The following is a 17,974-nucleotide window of genomic DNA, read 5'->3' as shown; positions in this document are numbered from 1 at the left end:
ATCCAAGCTACATGATTGTGTCTGAAAACTAACTGATAGCCATTGAAGTAGTTTCAATAAGGGAGTTATATATTCAGCCCCTGTCAGCAGTCTGGCCCCAGTATTTAGAACTCACTTTTGAATTCAAATTCCCATAATCGCTCATCATTGACAAAGCTGGCTAGAACTGATGAGAGGCAAGATGATAACACCTGGAGGTTCATAGTTATTTCCCCCTGAACTATCTTATATCCTACCTGAGATATGAGATCAACACAAAGACCTTTGAGAACTGTTATTGTTGCTATTAACTCCCCTTGAGTCGACCTCAACTCATGGAGACCCTGTTGAAGAGACATCTCAGTTCCCATCCTCTACCCCTCTGGTGGCACAGTGGTTAAATGCCTGTACTGCAGCCACTCACTCAAAACCACAAGGTTGCGAGTTCAAGACCAGCAAAAGGGCTCAAGCTTGACTCAGGTCTGCATCCTTCTGAGGTCGCTAAAATGAGTATCCAGATTGTTGGGGGCAAATTAGCTTACAGTTGTAAACCGCTTAGACACTGCTTAGGCGGTATGAAGCGGTATATAAATGAAGCTTGTTTTGTTTTGTTTGAAGCTTGCTTAGCCTGTGGCCTCTTTGAGTTTAACCATCTGACATGCTGTCTTCCCTTCTGTCTACTTCCTTCTACCTTTCTTAGCATCACTGTCTTTCTAATGACTCATTTTTCATCATGATGTGGCCAAAGTACTGTACATCAGCTTCAATTTAGTTAAGTTGGCTTCCAGAGAAGTTCATTCCTGATGTATTCTAGAACCCATTTGTCTACTTGGTCATCCATGGTATTCTCAGTATTTTTTTCCTGCACCACATCTCACATGGGTGATTTTTTCCCCTTTTTTCATTGTCCAGCTCTCATATCTGTACAAGGTGATGGGGATACAATGGGTTGGCCAATCCTCACTCTAGTGTTCAGTTATGTCTTCACATTTGATGATCTTTTCCAATTCTTTCATAGCTGCCCTTTCCATTTCTAGCCTTGTTCTGATTTCCTGACTGCAGTCTCCATTCTGATCAATATTTGAACCAAGGCATAAGAATTCTTTGACTATTTAAATTTTCTCTGTCTAGGATGAATTCTTGTAGATCTTCCATTGTTTGTTTGTTGTTATGTTTAGCATTAATCCAACCTTGGCATTTTCCTCCTTTACTTTCTTCAGTAACTGCTCCAGGTTTTTGTTTCTGCTAGTAGTATTGTGTCATCTGCACATCTTAGATTATTAATGTTCCTTCTTCCTATCTTTGTTCTTTCCAATTGCTTTGAGAGCAGCTTTCACTTTGCTTTCCAAAATTTGGGGTTCATCTGTGTAAATTTCTTCATCCCATGCGTACTTCATTCTTTCATTTTTAATACAACTATTCTGTGTATTTTGAAGTCGAAGGCTTTCATGGCTGGCATCCATGGTTTTTTGTGGGTTTTTCGTGTCAAGGAAATGCAACATGGGACATGCAGTTATAGAAATAAAATATGTATGTGAGAGTCAGAATGACTAAGCATGAACAATTAAGAAATCACACAGGTGTAAAGGATGATATAATTTAGAAGTCTTGGGAGCCAAGGACAAAATTAAGGAATGTACATTGGTAACACCTGAGACTTGTTACATGTACAAGGTGATCAGATGATGTTCATGGGTTGGACTTGAGTATGGGATGAACAAAAGTCAACCAATCATTGTGAATGTACACACCCACTGGGTGGTAATTGTCTAGTGGGTGGTAACAAACATTTGCTATAATAATTGCCAGTTTTGCTAATGTAACTTGTGGGTAGTTGAGGAGTATTGGTAGAGTGTAGAGATATTGTGGATTGTTGGGCATATAGAGATAGTAACTGTATATAGTAGAATAAAGTAGATCTTTTTTCTAAGACTACTGAGTTGTGTTGGTGTCTTGAGTGAAGATACAAGAACCAGCAGAATCCTGATGGTGTTTGGAGACATCTGAAGAAGAGTGAGAAGGCTTGGAGAAGATTGTCAGGGTCTTCAGCCTATTCTCAGAAAACTCTGCTGCTTTGGGAGAAAGCAATAACCACTGACCAAAGCTGGTCAGCTCAGCTTCAACAAGGTGGTGAGTTACAGCCTGAGGTGAAGAGCAACAACTCCCATCATCCCATATGTGGATATGTTCTAAAAGAGTTTCTTCCTGACGTTTTGCCAGCATCAGTGGTTGGCATCTTCAGAGAATGCTTTGCCTGGAAAAAGGTGGGTGTATATATACTGTGTGAGCCTGGGAATGCAGGAGTGATTTGCATGTGGATTGTTCTGTTGCTGATGGCAGGCCTCAGGCTGGGAGGCTAATGCAAAAGAGGATAAGTGTCTGCTAATTGGTGATCATTATCTGCTGGGAAAGCCCCTGACTCTGAGTAGTTTTTCCATTTGCATTTGCTGAGTTCTTATTTTGCTATTCCTTAGGACTGGTAGCCAAATTTTGTTCAAGGGTTTCTTCTTTCTGGTTGAAATTGTCCAGGTGTTTGAGGATTTCAATGGCTTCCCTGTGCATCCTGACATGGTAGTGGTTGGCATGGTCCAGAATTTGTGTTTTCAAACAGTATTTTATGCCCAGGACCGTTTGTGGCATGTTCTGCTACTGCTGATTTTTCTGGCTGGCCCAGTCTGCAGTGTCTCTCGTGTTCCTTGATTCTTGTTTGCATGCTGCGTTTGGTGGTCCCTATGTAGACTTGTCCGCAGCTACATGGTATGCAGTAAACTCCTGCGGCTGTGAGAGGGTCTCTCTGGACCTTAGCTGAGCAAAGCATTTGCTGGATTTTCTTCGTCGGTTTGTAAACCATTTGAAGGTTGTGCTTCCTCACCACTTTGCCTATTCTGTCTGTGACTCCTTTGATGTATGGTAAAAATACCTTCCCTTTGGGTGGCTGCTTGTCTTCACTTCTCTGGGTTTTCCTGGGCTTGGCAGCCCTTCTGATATTCTGTGTATTGTTTCAATTTTTTAAAATTTCACCGTGGATGTGTATTATGTCCCTCTTCTGATCACAGAGCATTCCCATATCTGGGTTGAATGGGAACAGTATTCTTCACCACACCTCTCACACAATTTTTCAAAATGTTTAAATAATTACTCAAATCGGCCCCTGCATCCTCTGGGGGGATTTTTGCCATATTCTCCCCACCTCTTATTTTTGAAGCCTAAGAGAAGTCTTTAGAAAAACATCAAAAAACAAAGGGGAAGACGCCATCATAAAATGAGGATGTATGTTCAGGACAGCAAGAGAGTATGAAACCATAAGTACCTTCTAGTTTTGAGCAAAAGACTTCACTGGGCCTAAAACAGTCTGCAGAGTGCAAAAACATGGCAAACTTGTTCCCATTGCTCTTACAAACCATAGGGAGAATTTTGAATTTAAAAATAAAATGTCATGGCGGGCTGGGGCTATGTGTGGCCCACAGGCCAGATTTCCCCCACAGCCCTCTGGTAACCTTTCTATACACTCTCCCACTGTCCCAATTTGGCAGGGACACTTGCATTCACTCCTCTGTTGTCCCACTTTTTGAAATATCAGTTTTTCTCCCCCTCCCACTTTCCTCTTTTCCTCAGCTTACATTAGTTGCTGCAAACTGAGTTCAGAGTGCAAAAATCGTTTGCAGTCAACTCAGTAGCAGGGAACAGAGATAACAGGGTTGAATCTTGCCCTTCCTTGTAGACTCAGGCAAAAGCAAACTGATGCAACCTCTCTCTTAGCTTGTGTATTCCTCCTCATTAATAATTTTGCAATCTTGACCACACTCTGATGTTGCTTGGCCACACGTGTCCTGCTTTTTATCTGTGAAATGTTAAAGAGCATGTGTTTCTACATGACCCTTCATTTCTAGTCTCCTTTAGGCCATTTCTTAACTTTCCTCGGGAGTGGAGCAAAAACCACACGAAGTCCCTACATTTGTTCCTCCCCCTAACTGAAGAATTACAGAAACAAAGGTTTTTCTATTGTAGCAATGCAAATTTCACTGACAACTTAAATAAATAAATCTCTAAACCGATTACAGCATTATTTTACTTAACATAAAGCTTACATAGGGAAGCTTACATAGCCAAAGCTGGAAGTATCATTAGACTTGGGGAGAAAGCAGTTTGCAGAAGTAGATAATACACCTCTAAAGAAATGAGGAGAATCTGATATAGCTCCATGTGGAATGAGCGTGCTCACTGGCCACCTGCATATGGGGATGGTAAATAATGGAGTTACCTGGGAAAGGACATGGGCCTGATCCATTCAGTTCCCATGTCAGCTAAGGCCCAAGGGCCACTCATAAAATATGAAGTCACAGTTGCAACACAACTATGGTTTCTTGACATTTGAAGGTGTAAGACAGGCAAAGCTAGCTTGCGTTCCTTTAGCTCAGTGAAGCAGTCCTTCTTCATAGCTGTTGTTCAGCCGAGTCCTCAGGATGAACCAGATGCTGCTGCAATAGACCCAGTTTATGGTCTGGACTAGGGCTGGTTTTGCACCCCATTAACACCAGATCATGGAACCTGATTTTTAAATATCTTTTCTCTCTTGTTCTGAAACATACTGACACTACCCTAAGCAAGGGGGTGCACAAGCTCACCCCATCCTAACAAAAGAAACAGTTTCACAGGCATTCTACAATGGAAATTCTTATTTATCCCTACAGCATGAGCTAACCTTGAACAACCTGCTAGAAAAATGGCAACTACTGAAATCTGCATTATTATTTTTGGTACAGGCCGGTTTAATAAGCTTGTAAATGACCCCGTTATTATGTTATACATTCCTTAAACATACGTACATCCAGTGTCTAGGCTGAATGTGAGATCTAAAAATCACTTCTCCTCAACTCTTCCTGAAAGTCCAGTTCCCTACATATCCACTCTACAACATTTTCATTCTAAGTCCTGGCTGCTAGTCCTTTTACCTACATGTTGTTTTGAATGAGATAAGACCTGAGTTAGGTTCAATATCAATGCTCATATATTTCACATACACTTTTTGTTCATTTTCTCCATTTTAAAATATAGACTATTTGAGATCATTTGAAAAGCTCAAATAGCAGCTCTACCGAAATAAGCTCTCCTGGTCTTTCAATTAAAGAGGGAAGAGACTGCCCCACTCCTAGTAACATCAGAAAATCACGATGAGCTAGGATTAGTAGATTACTATGATTAAAACATATTGTGAAATTTCGTCATGTGAAAAAAACACAATACAGTGTGCTATTTTGAAAATCCTGAGGAAGGGGTAGGGACTCTTTGATCCTCCAGATGTTGCACTGAAACTTCTTAAGAACCCTGGCCTGAAGAGCCAAAGGTGAAGAATGCTGGGAGTTATAGTCCCAAAACATTTGGAGGGCCACACGATCTCCACACCTATGCTAAAGCATAGTTGTGCTTTCTTGGTGATATTTAATAAACCAATAACTGAATCATTGCAACATTAAACTGAATTTAGGATAGTCAGTGCTTTGGCTTCCACAAACTATAAAATGGTCACTCTGCACACAGATAACCATGTATTTCTTAATACTATAGCTTTCCAAGGATACTTATCATCAAGAAGCTTTTTGCTTTGATTTTTCTACCAAGGGGCACCAGGGTATCTTGGATTATAAACACATGACTCTTAGCCCTACATGCTACATTCTTAAAGATGCTGCATACAGTATGGCAGTTTTCTTATCCTGGCGACTTTCAAATGCATTGCATCTACTATTGTCTGCCAAGCACATCCAAAGATAGCAGGGTAGGGAAAGTTACCAACTGAGAAGACTGGTAATAGGGGACATACTGTCATTCAGAGATAGATTACCATTACTGGTATTTTTAATCACAATCTAAGATAAATCCCAGGGTTAGTAATATGAGTTTGAAAACTGCTATGGAGGACAAAAATAGACTGCAGTCTAATAGGACGACTTAGGTAAGCCCCACCTAACTCAGTAGAATGTATTTCTGAGACATTATGTATAGAATTGCACTATTATCTCTATATCTAGAAAACTTAAATTAACTGCTGTCTGTCTGCATGTGTATATGGGCCTATTAAATCATGGGAAATTGTACCTGGGAATGTTAATAAATAGTTAGATGGGTTAATTAGCTAAAGTGTTTGGCATTATACATGGCTTGGGCCCGAATTACTTATGGGACCGCATCTCCCTATATAATCCCCCCTGCACTCTTAGAACATCGGGTAAGAACCTATTGGAGATAACAACCTCTAAGTATGTTGCTACTTCACAAAGAGCATTTTCAACATCAGCTCCGAGACTTTGGAACAGTCTCCCTGAGAAGATCCGCTCGGCGACCTAGTTAGATACATTTAGAAAAGCGATTAAAACCGAGCTTTTTAGCCGAGCATACCCCACCTGATATGAATTACTTGCCGTCTGTGTATGATCCCTGCCTTGTTTGTTGATGCTACTGTTACTGTAAGATGTTGTATATTTTATTGTTTTTAGCTGCTTTTAATTGAATTTTTATGTAAACACTGTGCTTTTTTAGTCTGTAACCCCGCTTCGATCCGCCAGGAGAGGCGGGGAAATAATAATAATAATAATAATAATAATAATAATAATAATATAGTTGAACTTTCAAAATGTTTTTGAGCAGAGCTTGGATTATCTTTAAAAAACACAAGTAAATTTGTTCATGCTGAAACACTGGGAAAAATTCATAAAATTCACTACACTACACCACTATTTGTAAAGCCATTGATTGTTAAAGAAAAAATTGCTTAGAATTATTTGTTTTAAAAAAGCCCAGAATGTTTGTAGTCAGGAGGGAAAAGTAAAGAGAAAATGGTACTGTATTCCCAACAAAAGCTGTAGGGCAGAGTTAGGATTAAAAATTACTGTGGTCGCCTCAGAAAGGTTTTGAAGAACATGTGAGTTTGGGAGAAAGTTGCAAGTTGCTGTCTCCAAAACCACTGCAGCAAAACAGCCCTGACAATAGATGATGTCCCAATCCACTGAACCTTGCATATGGCAGTAGATGGTCATAGCATAGTTATATTTCTCAGAAATGACATCACAGTTAAATATGGCAAAAGCTCATTCAACATCTTCTAGGAGAATTAAAATTATCAAGTTATTTCAACATTTCTTGCCTTTGGTCTGTTTCTCTTCAGGGCACCAATTAAAGGACCAAATCTTATAGGCCTCTACAACATATTTTGATCTGCCATCTTGTAAATACATGTCTAAATTATTAAATAGGCAACAGCTGGATACTCACCTGAGATTTTAAAGAAGCATCCTGAAATATTGTTTATTGCTTTAACAAAATAAAATAACTGGTACTGATTAGAGCCAATATCGAACATTTCCCTTCATTAGATGTCTATACAGAATGTGGCTATGTCTTTAAAAAACCAAACCCAAACATTTTATACTCTCCTATAATTGAGATGATCCTTTAACTAGTATAACGAGTTACCAAATATCAAGGAGACTTTACACAGAAGTGAAAACTGATCTGAAATATTCTGTATTAACATCTTGGGTCAAAAACAAGTTGATACATCCAGACGAAAAAATATATATGATGCAATTCACTGTACGTTAGTTGAAATAGTTCTTTTTAAATCAAAGTCTTCTTTGCTACATAATGGGCATAAGTGCTAAATCAGATGAAATCACATAAAACAAGGTAAGCCTTTTAAACTCATATCAAGCCTAACTCCTGGAAAACACTGACCCAATCAGCAGGAATAATGTGATTTTCTTATGGGTTGCTTCAAATAAAACATATCCAGTAGGAATCACTAGGAAAGCTCTCTGAAGATCTGAGAAAAGATGGATTAGTTTTGGATTCTCAAAAAGGCAAGTGGTTAAAGAGAAATTATACAATTATGCACTTGCAAATACATTGGAAATGATAGCCTGCAAAGCAAGAACTAGTTAACTCTAGCAAGACATTTTTTTTTAAAATCAATAACATTCCTACCAATCATTACTGCAAAAAAAATCATCTGAAAGTCTTTGGTTAAGTACAATCAAAAGCTGAGAAAGTGGAGTGTTTAGTGATCAGCATGATAGCTAATATGGAAGACCTTTATCATCCTTGTTCCAACATGACTAAAGAAATTATGTGTGAAGTTCTACAAAATTCCCACATTTTCAAGAAAATGAATTATAGCTGCAGAATTGCTTATAGTTGTAAACACTGAGCTTCTTAGTGTGTGCATGCATGCAGCATCTTTACAGTTTAGCTATCAAGGCAACCCATTCCAAGCAGTGTTGTGATAGTGCAGGTTGGGGGCTCATAAGGCATTTCCTTTTCAATATTTTTTTGTCTTTAGGGACATAATCTTTAGGGGCATGGATGTATTACTCAACAGCTGCACTAGTAGACTAGTACAATTTAGGCCACCAATCATCATTTTGACAATTTTGGCTACTGTAAGACCTTGTTCTAACAACATCTCCAATCCAGAACCCTCGTGATGTATTCACTGCAACCAAATTCCATCATGTCAATCAACATGGCATTTGGGTAGGGGTGATGGGAATTAAAAATCAGGGGAGCCCTAAAGAAGCCTAGTATGGAACATAAAAACTGAACAGTGTTTCCCTCTCCTTTAAATTTTTGCATAAAGTACCAAAAATATTTTTCCCTTGATGTTTAATGGACTGTCAGCATCAATGGCCAGGACAGAATTTTTAAGTCATAGAACAATTCTGAGTAGAATTTATCAATAACTGGAATTCAAGAATTCTCTCACATATCTTCTCTTTTGGGTTATCTGTTCATCTTTTTTGCTACAGGAACTTCTGTCACACAGAGAATACCATTAACAAGGGGGATGATTTATCAGTTTCAAGTTAAAGGCGTATTTCCACCACAGCATAAAGTATGAAAAGGTAAGTCCAGAAATCACTTCAGTTCTGTAGGCTACCAGCAAAGGGTACAATCCTTCAGAAACTTTCCCTGCACTTGCTCTAGTGAAGTGAACAGAAGCTAAATCGAGAACAAGGCTGAAAAATAAAAATATAAAATCTTGACATTAAAAGATCAAAAGGATAAAACATTAAAACTTCTGCTCAGTAAGGAAAAAGAAAAACTTGAAGCATGTCCTCACAATTTTAGTTATCACAAATGTGTAGTTTTAATTTGATTTCACACTTAAATAATAATAAATAGGTGGGAGAAAGAATGCAACACCTAAAAAAGAAAAAATGCAGTGAATTGCAAATCCTGCATTTACTGGTTAACTAGTCAATTATTTTCAAGTGTTTCCACCTTGGCCATTTCAATTTTAGCACCAAAATTGGCCTCAACAGAGGTACTGGTACAGCTCTGATGGTATAAATGAATTGTTTACATGTAATACTTTTATATTATAATTATACACACATACTGTACATTCACACATCCATACAAACAGGAGGAATATTCAAATGTATATATTGTGTGTTTCAGACTGTTCGCCAAGACTGGAAATAAAGCAGAAGGAAATAATATTTTACATAGTAGGCAACTTTAATGCTGTAGTGCACTTATAAAAAAAAAGTCCAACTCTCCCTTCCCAGCTCAGCAGCTTGACTCAACTGTTTGTTTGCTTTAATATCATGATTCAGAAGATGCAGAAATTATTGCCCTAAATATTATTCTATACATTTCCATTGATGTTCTCAAAAAAAAAAAAAAAAAAAACCAACCTTGAAATTGCTACTTTAAATTTACAAACTTGATTGCTCTTCTCATTACAGCTTTAACTCGTTGGCAATTTTGGAAGCAATGTTTTTAAATGCTATGGATGTTCCCGATATCCGTTTAAAGCGGACTCCATTCAGTGACAGTCTTGGCAGCTTACACACCTCCATCTCCCATTGAACAAGATTCTCTGCATGACCATCCCCATGGACACAGAAAAGCAAGAAACGCTCCCTCTGTTCATAGTCGCAGTTGTTGGCATTCAGGACCTTACTAATTTCCCTCATCATGTCATTAGGATCCATGGAACTGGTGGTTTTCATGCTCCAAGTAAATCGTAACGAACGAGGCTTGGCTTCTTTGTTGTCATCCTTCTGGTCAACAGACACATTACGACTGAAAAGTAATCAGGTTTTAGTATTCAGCAAATGAGCCAAGTATTCTTGAAAGTTATGTTAGTAAAAGCCAATATCTATGCAGCATGCATTATTAGAACATGTCCTCTCTGTGGCTGTTACCAATCCCTGCTGAGATTAAAAGCTCCTATTAGTGCTTAGATGTCTCAATTAGAAAATTTCTTATAAAACTAAAGCTAATTAGATGTTATATGCAAATGAGTCACCCAACCCCAAGGATCAGTTCTACCCTCAGAAAGCAGCTCTGTGTGGGTGATCTGTGGAATACAAGGGTGGGAGACATGATGCCTAATAATTTTCCAGCCTGCTGCTTCATTGCTGTTTCCCCATAAAAGCCATGTCTCAACCATATGGCAAGTGGTGCAGCCAAGACTAGACCATGAGAATAGAATCAAGGATCCCAAATCCCAGAGCTATGTGTAATGGATAGCAGCAAATTTGGGTCAGCAAGTGACAATGTTTACTATCACAACCTTATTTTATTATTATTAAAAAGCATTTTACTGTCAGGGGACAATTGAGGGAAATATACATGGTTACAGATGCTAATTGTAATATTTTTAACTTCACTTTCCTACAAAAAGTGATGCTAATTAGCATTAGAGTAACAGGAACAACCCGTTTCTGCAGTTATATCAGTGCTATGATTCAAGTAAATTTAAGATGTGAAATTGCACAGGCTAAGAATATTTCTTTTTTAAATTCAGGATTTGCAAATAGGCTATTCCCTCTCTGCTCTAATGTATCACACATGTAAAAGCAACTATAAAGTATGGGATGTAATTGGTGGTAGGGGAGGAGAAACAAATGGTGTGTATTTCATTATTGAAGCAATATATATGGCTACTTATAGTTCCCCTGACCTGAGAACAGGGCTTAAAATTACTGAAATGCACCACTGCTCATGAGGGGTCAAACAGTTCTCCTTACCTATCCTGTAATATTATATTTATGGAAGAAATATGCCAAACTTGCATAATACACCAAATGCAGACTCAAATTTGACTCTGGCATTAGGGTTTCAAAACAAAGAATCCCACAAGTCCCCAGTGAATGAGGTATTCAAAACACAGGGTACAGTACATTCACCACTAAAATCACTAGATGTGTTACAACCCTCCACAAAAAATTTGTAACTTCCTTTGTTCTCTAACTTTATTGGACGCACATGAAGATTGTGCCTATGACTCAGACATTCAATCTGATTTACCTACAAAGTGGAAGATTTAAATTTTTTTACTTTTTCATTAAGTAGTCAGGACGAATGCATAAAACTGCTAGTTAACAGTTAAGCTTGAGGAGGAATCCCGAGGTTAACAAGACATTTATTCTAATATCGATAACCAGACAAAACTGGATGACATTCATAACAAAAAGATCAATTATTTTCAACTAGTTATTATAACTAGTACAATCAAACACCATGGCTGTGATTCAGTGAATAAAGCAAGTGAGGCCACATCAGTGCCTATGGCAGGGGTCGGCAACCCCCGGCCCGCGGAGGCGGCAGGACCGGCCCCAGCCCAGTCCTGCCGCCGCCTCCACCTCCTCCTGGGCCGCACGACCGTGCGACCGCACTTGCCCTCCTCCTCCTGCACCGCGCGGAGGAGGAAGAGGAGGGCCGCACGGCCTGGGGCAGAGGAGGCAAAGGGGGAAGCCCCATGCCACCCTCCCCGTGCAGCCCACCTCCTTCTCCTCTGCCTCCTCCGCCCCCAGGCCGCGCGGCGCATGGAGGACGGAGAAGGAGGAGGAAGAGGAGGAGGGGGGAGGAGAAGGAAGAGGGGGGAGCAGAAGGAGGAGGAAGAGATGGAGGGGGGGCAGAAGGAGGTGGTGGTGAGTGGCCAGAGGCCTCAAGGTTTTTTTAATTTTTATTTTGTGTGCTTTAAGTGCTAACAAGTCTCCCTTGCTTTGACAATGATAGTGTGATGATGATGATGATATGAGTCAGCTTGAGAGGCATGCAGGCACTGTTTCTTAAGCCGAGAGAGTGTCACCTTCCAAAGTGTGTTTTGGGTGCTTTTAATGCTAACAAGTCTCCCTTATTTTGACAGTGATAGTGTGGTGGTGTTGATGATGATATGAGTCAGCTTGAGAGGCATGGACGCACTGTTTCTGAAGCCAAGAGAGTGTGACTTAAACTCATGCGCAGTGAAGAAAAACCAAAGTCCCTTGACCAAGTACACACTTCTGAGAAGTACACTTGGTGCAAGAACGGTGACACCACCTTGACATGTTCAATATGCATAGCCATGTTAAACCATGCTAAGTGTTAAACCCAAGGGGTTTGGTTATGGAATAAGCCTCTGAAATATGCAAGAGGCCACGTTAAGTAAAGCCATGTGAAATGCACAAATGTGCTGTTGTGTGTGTTTTGCAATGCAGGTTGGGGATGTTTGGCCAGAAAGGGACTGAGGAGGAGAGGGCGGGCACACGCCTCCTCCCCCCACGGGGCTTAGGTGGAAGCTCCGCCCCTGGTATGTAGCCCTGCCCCCGAAGGGTGGAAGCTCCACCCCCCCCCCCGGCTTCGGCCCCTGAGTTGTCTGAGGGACAGCAACCCAGCCCCTGGCTCAAAAAGGTTGCCTACCCCTGGCCTATGGAATGGATTCCACTTGCTGTTCTCTGGACCACAGCCTTCTGGCAGAATACACACTTAAGTTTATATTAAGTACAGGAGCGGAAGCCACAGATCCCCATCCCAATCCTATGTTTTTAGAAGAAATGAAAGGAAGTCACAGACATATCTAGAATTTCTTACTGCTCTTCTACTTCAAACAATGAATTAGTGACTCTGTTTTTTGAAAACCAGTAGTCTCAAAATTGTATTTTTCTTTTGGAGAAAAGAGTTATGTGATAGCATTTAGCTTTCTGGATGAAATCAGTTATTAACAGCTTCAAAAATCTTCCAGAAATATATTTTTTCATGTGGTGTTCAAGAGAGAAGATGTACTTAATTTAGAAATCCAACTCTCTTTAAAAAATAATATATATATTATATATATGAGAAATAAAAAAATTATAACTCCGTGAAATCCTAGAATTTCTGTGGCAAATGAGCTCACCACTTACAAAACCAAGATTCTCTTACTGACATTTCTGTGATTAATTCTTCGTTACATGAAACTGGAACTTGTGTTACAATATGGTAGATAACTGAAAGCAAAAGATGCCATCTCCCGGAAATTGAAATTTGAGAGTTAATGCATATGTTTTTTATATTTGGCAAAGGAATAAAGTTCCTTCATGATTTATGATTAAATAGTGAAGGCTTCTATGGTAGTCTAGGAATCTGCTGGCTCTATCAGCCACAAGCAAGTATTATATTTTTACAAAGAATCAGAACTGTGTGTATGTACACATGAGAAGTCAGAATCATGTAATTTAAATAGTTTAATCACAGCTCTGTAGATGGGAGGTATTCTTGGTTTTATGTATTTTCTAAGCTAAGAACACCATCACCAGTATACTACTGCCTATGCCATTTGAAGGAGAGGAGAAAGAGTTAAACTCAATCTACATTTAACATTAGAAGCAAAAAATAATTTCCCTCACCTTGAGCCCTCATATCTCCCGTTCCTCTCATATTCAGTCGGGAGCCTCAATGAAAACAATGCCGAAGCACAGAGAAAAGCAGGAAAGAAAAGACAAATCTTACACTAGCATGAATAAGGTTGGCAGCACACTGCACAGTGACATCTCACTCAGTATTAACTGCAATTGTTGGCTTTAAAAACAAACAATATGTAGACTGAAGATATTCAACATGCCTTTGCCCAAATAAAATATATTTGGAAGCCTCAAATGCTTACTGTTAAAACTATATATATAGATATTAAAGAAGAAAGCTATGTGTAACCCTCCAAAGGAGTCTACTGACAAAGGATTTGCAACAGTGGAACACTGCTCATAGGAAAGTCATCTCACAGGCATCTGTTAGGAAAGCATAAATTGAAAGAACTAAAAATTCATTTTAACTCTAGGTAGCACTAGTTAAAGTTCATGTCACAATTACTAGGCTTTTATCTTTCCTCTGATATATAAATGAATCAATCTTATAATCAACTAATAAATATAATTCACAGCTTCACAGATATTAACAAGATGGTTCATTATATGTAACTCCAGTCACTTATCATCCCTCAGTTTTACCTGTTGAGGATAAACCTTTTAAAAGAACCCTTTATAAGAAACAGTGTAAGAAACAGTTCAACTGCTACAGGGTGGGGTGAAAGGACAACCTGGAAACAAACTGGGTGTGAAAGAAGAATACCATTCATTTTCCAACAAGTAGTTCAAGAACACCATGTTCATGAAAACCTGGACATATTCCAAATCTCTAAAATTAAATTAGCCAACAGAATAGGGAGAAATCCTCTCCTTTCACTGCTAGGTCAGCTTCATCTTACGATTTTGGTTTGTTGAGAAAGGTTAAAGAGAAGACACTTTGGGAATGGAAAGTTTTTCGCAGAATATTCAAGTTCAGTGCTGCCCTTGTAGCCCTCTGTAGAACTTGAATCAGCTTGAATTTGATCAGCTCACTATACATAAGGAAATTATGTGCAGAGACATGCATGGGGAGCAATTTACAAATCCCAGCAATGCATCCATGGCAGATAATTCTGAATTAAACCACAACTTGTGAGAAATATACCATTTCTCTTTGTAGTTTTCTGTTCTTTTCCTTATTCAATAATGTGTGCCAAACCTGAAAGGAATTTTTTGACCAGTAGAAGATTCAGATCTTCAAAAGAATGTAAAGTCTGATGCTTCAGAACAAGAAAATTCAGCAGTACAATTAAATGGATACTAAACATCCACATAGCAAAGTACTGAACACTAATGGAACGCAACACTGGTTGAATTTGCTTGACATACTGTCATACTGTCTTTGAGAAAAGTAGAGATCTGCATGAAAGTATCTTCAGATATAGGGCAGGGGATATTTATATTTATATGGTTGAAGACAAGAAATGTTGAAGATACTCTCTTACCCCTACAATCCATTTCTTTCTCTGTTTAACTGTTTCTGAGTTAAGAGAATTTGATTTTATCTCAATAAGATGCCAACATGTTTTAATCTTTTAAGTAAATGGGAAGAAATGCACAAGCTAGAGTGAGTAATGGGCCAAAAAAGGTCTGAGCAAATCTTAAACTGGTAAAATAGGCATAAGGGACCCAGGAGGACAGATTACTTTCAAGAGACTCAAGATCTGGTTACCAGTTATTCTGATAGGATAGAATTAACACACCAGGACAACATAAATGTGTCTGCATTTCATTTGTGCTAATTAAATCAGAGGATAAGGCTGATTATATACCTATACAATTACATATGTATATGTTAAAATGAAAAAAAAATTGCAATACATAATACATAATGATAACACATAATACAATGTTGAAATACTGAATAACTAGAATGAGATATATTACATCTTGTCAAACTAATTTAGGATACTGATTTTAATATGTTAGAATAATATGGAGACTTCTCTTTCAGTAAACCTTTAGATAATAGGACTTTTTGTTTATTGTTCTTACTATTTTGCTGTTTTGTTTACTGTTGCTCTTTTGCTACTTTTAAGCAGTGATTGTTTCAGTGTGTGTTTGACTATAAAATATTTTTGAGCATTATATATTATATATATGAATAACCCTTTCAAGCTAAACACGAGTCAACAGTGTGATAAGGCAGACAAAAAAGCCAGTGCATTCTGCAAGAGAATAATATTCAGGTAACACTGCTACTGTGCTATGCACCACAGTTCAAGGTTATTAACAACCTGAAACATGGCCAGAGGAGAGTGCCCCAGACTGTAAAACTCTGGACACAGAACTCTGAGGAATGCCTTTGGCAGTTAGATATGTTTAGCTTGGGGAAGAGAAGATTGAGAGGTGATATGATAGCCATATTTAAATACTCAAAGGACTGCCATTTAGAAAGCTTACTTTCTACTAATGGATTTAAAGTACAAGAAAAAAGATTCTGCCTAAACATTTGGGAAAATATATTGACTGTAGGAGCTGCATGACAGAATAGACTGCCTCAGAGGTCCAACTCTCCTTCTTTGAAGTTTTTGTTCAAAGACCTAGATGACTCATGTAGCACTTTAGCTATAATTTCCCTGCAGTCTCTTCCATTCTCTATGGATCTATGATTCTATCTGACAGTCCAATTTACTGCAAATTCTGTAACTGAGCATAATGTCTCGACCTCTGGAAGTGTCTCATCTAGTCTAAGAAGGATGAAATAGGATTTTTTGTGGGTTTTTCGGGCTATGTGGCCATGTTCTAGAAGATTTTCTTCCTGACGTTTCACCAGGAAATGGGGTGGTAGCTGGAAAAAGTTTGGGGACCAATGCCCTAAACTGATAAAATCTGTACTACAAACAATCTAATATAGGAACCCAAAATGTTTACATTAACCCATGTAATCAAAAGTTTTACAAGGAAACAAAGGCAAAACTGTTGATTCACTAAGGGGCAAAACAGACAGCCCCTCTGCTGCAGCTTGGGGGCATGTTGTTTAGATGATGCCTGCCCCCATGCCACTGTGAAGCTGTCCACCCAACCACATGGTGGGCGGCTTTGCTGAGCCCTGGCAGCATGGCATTTAGACAGCACATGCCACAGGAGCACCACAAAGAAGCAGCGGGAAAGCTGGCTTTTTGTTGACTCAAAAGGAGCAGCTTTCTGCTGCTTCTTTTTAAGCTGGCAAAACACTGGTTTGGGAGCATGGTGTGAAGTTGCCGAAGCCGCAACACAGTGCTCAAAGGGGCGGCATCAAGCTGCCCCTTCGTGCCTGTCTGTTTTGGCCCTAAGATTACTACAGAGAACTTAATACTTTAACAACAACATTTGGCACGTTGCATTTTATTGTTTTAAAGTAGTATTCCAAATCAAAACATTTGTTTAGAATCTGCAACAAAAGATCTATGCCAAGATGCAAAAGATCATATTTTATTTCAGATCACTTAGGGAACAATAGTATTTTAAGTCAGATGCACCACAAATGGAACTTAGGCCTGTTACAGACTGCCAAAATAAAGCTGCTTCATGTCTCTTTGGAGGTATGCTGTTTAAATGATGCATGCACCCTAAGAGTCTGGAAGCTGCACCAAAGCTGCACTCCGGTGCTTAGGAATGGAGTGTGGCTTTGGCGCAACCTCCAGACTCTTAGGACCCATGCAAAATTTAAATAGCATACTTCCAAAGAGACCCGAAGCAGCTTTATTTTGGCAGTCTGTAACAGGCCTTAGTCACTCCATCTCAGAGCCCCAAGAGGTGAAAACAACAGTCAATGTGGGCACCCTTATATGCATTCGAAGAAACACCCATGCAGACCTTTGAGATTCATGAAAATGGTAGTGGAAATTCTCAGAGGAGGGGCATTATATAGAAACCAGAAGTCCAAAAATCAGAGCCGATCACCGGTTGGAGGGAAGTAAACAAAGTGACCCCAACATATTTATATTTTTATAAATATAAATAAAAATATAATTTACCCCCTAACTGGAGCAACTTTGTGAAAGAAACTCTGGACCAACAAACATTAACTGAACTCAAACACATAAGACATCTTATTTTTCCCCAGAGTAGAAAAAACTATGAATCTATGTGGCTTAAAAATGTATTGCAATTTACTGATTTTTTGAACTTTGGGGGAAAATATAAAATTACTTTTATACTGACCCATGAATATCTGACCCACTCATACAGCTGGCAGTTATTTATTAACTGGGGACTTACTGTACTTCTCCCACAGAGAGAGAGAGAGAGAGAGAGAGAGAGAGAGGTGGAGGTCCCTACTTCAAACATTACCTTTTAAAATATTTATTTCTCTGTCAAATAGCTGAGAAAGATTCCATCTCCAATTCAAAATGATGAAGATT

At 38.9% G+C, this 17,974-nt stretch overlaps 1 protein-coding gene across 13 annotated transcripts in view; it reads right to left on the bottom strand.

Moving 5' to 3' along the window:
* Positions 1-9,471: 9,471 nt before the first annotated feature.
* The window catches only part of MARK3 (microtubule affinity regulating kinase 3), an 86,320-nt gene continuing 77,817 nt past the window's right edge, over positions 9,472-17,974 (bottom strand). For 9 of the 13 annotated variants that reach the window (XM_089522602.1, XM_089522603.1, XM_089522606.1 and 6 more), the window contains 2 exons: positions 13,635-13,679; positions 9,472-10,065 (listed from right to left, as the gene is read on the bottom strand). In XM_089522602.1, the coding sequence (XP_089378728.1) occupies positions 9,720-10,065; positions 13,635-13,679 (391 nt within the window). In that variant the 3' untranslated portion in view covers positions 9,472-9,719. The remainder of the gene's footprint in view (positions 10,066-13,634; positions 13,680-17,974) is intronic. The other 4 variants (XM_089522605.1, XM_089522607.1, XM_089522614.1 and 1 more) reach the window with 1 other exon arrangement.

Source organism: Sceloporus occidentalis, unplaced genomic scaffold (genome assembly GCF_023333645.1).
Source record: "Sceloporus occidentalis isolate IW3139 unplaced genomic scaffold, rSceOcc1.0.p SCAF_4, whole genome shotgun sequence".
In the NCBI taxonomy this organism is placed as follows: Eukaryota; Metazoa; Chordata; class Lepidosauria; order Squamata; family Phrynosomatidae; genus Sceloporus; species Sceloporus occidentalis.
This window is presented reverse-complemented; position numbering and strand designations above follow the sequence as displayed.